Source organism: Dermacentor variabilis, chromosome 7 (assembly GCF_050947875.1).
Source record: "Dermacentor variabilis isolate Ectoservices chromosome 7, ASM5094787v1, whole genome shotgun sequence".
NCBI classification, from domain to species: domain Eukaryota; kingdom Metazoa; phylum Arthropoda; class Arachnida; order Ixodida; family Ixodidae; genus Dermacentor; species Dermacentor variabilis.
In genome coordinates, this window is record NC_134574.1 from 98,269,229 (window position 1) to 98,271,707 (window position 2,479).

The following is a 2,479-nucleotide window of genomic DNA, read 5'->3' on the forward strand; positions in this document are numbered from 1 at the left end:
GTGCCTTCATCGGCACTGCCATGGTCATCAGGACACGTGAGCAGCGGAACACACGGACGCAGGCTGCAATAAAGCTGCGGTGCTTGCGGCGTTATGTCTGATTGATGTCAGTGTTTTTAAGCCTAGCACGACATATCAGTGGCGACGAGGCCTAGCGTCGCTAGGTGAGAAGACCCGCGTCAACATGAGTGCTGGACGGCCACCGGAATTTGCCGATGCAGAAGGTATACAGAAGGCCTACGTATCGCGTTCGCCTCGAGGCGTACTTTGAGGCTCATAGCATCGTGGACCCAACGAAGAAGCGAGCGCTGCTCATCGCTTCGCTCACGGACAGTGCAGTGCGTGTGGTGCAGGGCCGGTGTCAACCAAAAAAGGTGAATGCACTGAGCTATGAGGAAGTCGTCGGGTTTCTGGAAGATCACTATGCTCCGGAGGTCAACGAGATCGCTGCAAGTTATGCTTTCTTCATGCGTTCGCAACAAGACGGGGAAGCTGCTCAGGACTTCATTGCGGACATTCGACGCCTAGCTGAGAAGTGTAACTTCGGCACGTCATTGGAGCGCATGTTGAGGGATCGAATCGTTTGCGGAATGCTGGATGAAGATGTTCGGCGCCATTTACTGACGCGACGGAAACTCCCTTTAGAAGAGGCTGAAGACTTTGCTGTCTCGGCACAGAGAGCTGTTGAAAATGCCAGGAGCATGAACTCGGCGCACTCAGAAGTACATTTTGCCCGACGAAAGAGCCATTCCTCGAAGCGACTTCCCAAGCCGGAACAACGCGACGTGTGTGGAAGGTGTGGAGAAGCGCATGCTGAGGACGAGTGCAAACACCTTCGCGCGGTGTGCCACCGGTGTGGAAAACGAGGACATCTACGTCGGATGTGCCTGTCTAGCACAAATAGTGACCGTCGGCAGGGATCTTATCCAGCAAGACAACGGCGCCAGGGTTCGTACGTCATGGCAGCCGGGGCGGACACAAGCTGGGACGACAACGACGCCTTGCACACGATTACAGCGGTTCTCCATCACGCAGCCAGTATCCGCAAGCTTAGGCCTATTTACAAGGACATCAGTTGGAATAACGTTCCGCTCACTATGTTGGTGAACACGGGGTCACCTGTAAGCGTCATTCCCGTAACGGTGTTCCGCAAGTACAAGCAGCTCTGGCCTCCGTTGGAGAGTTCACAGCTCCAGCTCTCTTGTCTCTTGGGAGAACTTCCAGTTGTCGGCCAGCTTAGCATGACCGCTACGTGCGACGGGAAAGATATTCCTGGTACTGTCATAGTGGTCGACAGCTCCGGACCATCTTTGTGCGGCAGAGACGCCATCAATGCATTTAAGGAAGTTGGAGTGGCAATGGAGCCAGGAACAGGAGAAAGCATTTCAGCAAGTTAAGCAGGCAATTGTGGCTTCCAAGCTTCTGGCTCACTTCGACCCGGATAAGCCACTGCGGCTGGAGTGCGATGCATCATCAGTAGGCATTGGGGCCGTTTTGTCGCACCGCGTGAATGGTGTTGACTACCCCATCGGATTCCGGTCCAGGACACTTACCAAGAGCGAGCGCAATTACTCGCAGTTAGAAAAAGAAGCTTTCGCTCTGGTATTCGGCGTCGCCCGGTTTAAAGACTACCTGTACGGACATCAGTTCGTCTTAGTAACAGACCACAAGCCTCTTACTGGTTTATTCAATCCAGGTAAAGCCATACCACCGATGGCGACCGCAAGAACACATCGTTGGGCCTTGTTTCTTGGCAACTACAACTACACATTGCAGTACCGGAAGGGCAGTGACCATTCCAATGCTGATGCCCTCAGTCGGTTGCCCTTACCAGTAATGGAGGAGCCGCGAGACTTTGCTGCCGACGAGTACGTTTTGTATGCCCACTCTCTTGAGGAAAGAGCGCTTTCCGCCCGCGAGGTTGAACATCTGACTAATCGAGACACCAGCATTCGGCAGGTTAAAAAATGGACTTCCCAGGGATGGCCGTCATATCTTCCGCAGGGCCATGAGCATCTCCGGCCGTACTTCAACAGAAGAAAAGAACTTACAGTCAGCCATAATTTGGTGTACTGGGGACATCGCATTGTTCTACCCCTGACGGCGGCAAGACGTGTGTTACGTCTTTTGCACGAGACACACCCCGGCATGACAGCCATGAAAACCACAGCGAGAACGTTGTTTTGGTATCCGGGACTGGATTCCGACATAGAGCGACTGGTGAACTCATGTTCCACATATGCGCAGGCTTCAGCGATGCCACCAGCACAGATACCTTTGGCCTGGCCAGCCACCGGGGAAAGGTGGAGCCGGCTGCACGCAGATTTCGCAGGCCCGTTGGACGGACAAATGGTCTTAGTCGTCGTCGACTCGGAAACGAAATGGATGGAAGCCATTCCAATGAAAACTGCCACTTCGCAAACCACGGCCAACGCGCTAAGATCAATATTTGCACGGTTCGGCCTTCCAAAAATCTTTG

At 53.7% G+C, this 2,479-nt stretch overlaps 1 protein-coding gene across 1 annotated transcript; it reads left to right on the forward strand.

The window, feature by feature from the left end:
* Positions 1 to 215: 215 nt before the first annotated feature.
* LOC142588743 (uncharacterized) lies at positions 216 to 1,397 on the forward strand. Its single transcript, XM_075700562.1, has one exon. It carries the CDS (start codon positions 216 to 218, stop codon positions 1,395 to 1,397), a length of 1,182 nt encoding a protein of 393 aa, XP_075556677.1.
* The last annotated feature ends 1,082 nt before the right edge of the window (positions 1,398 to 2,479 follow it).

What these genes read in the sequence shown, in the direction of transcription:
- LOC142588743 (XM_075700562.1), top strand. Translation starts at nt 216, where the DNA reads ATGCAGAAGGTATACAGAAGGCCTACGTATCGCGTTCGCCTCGAGGCG.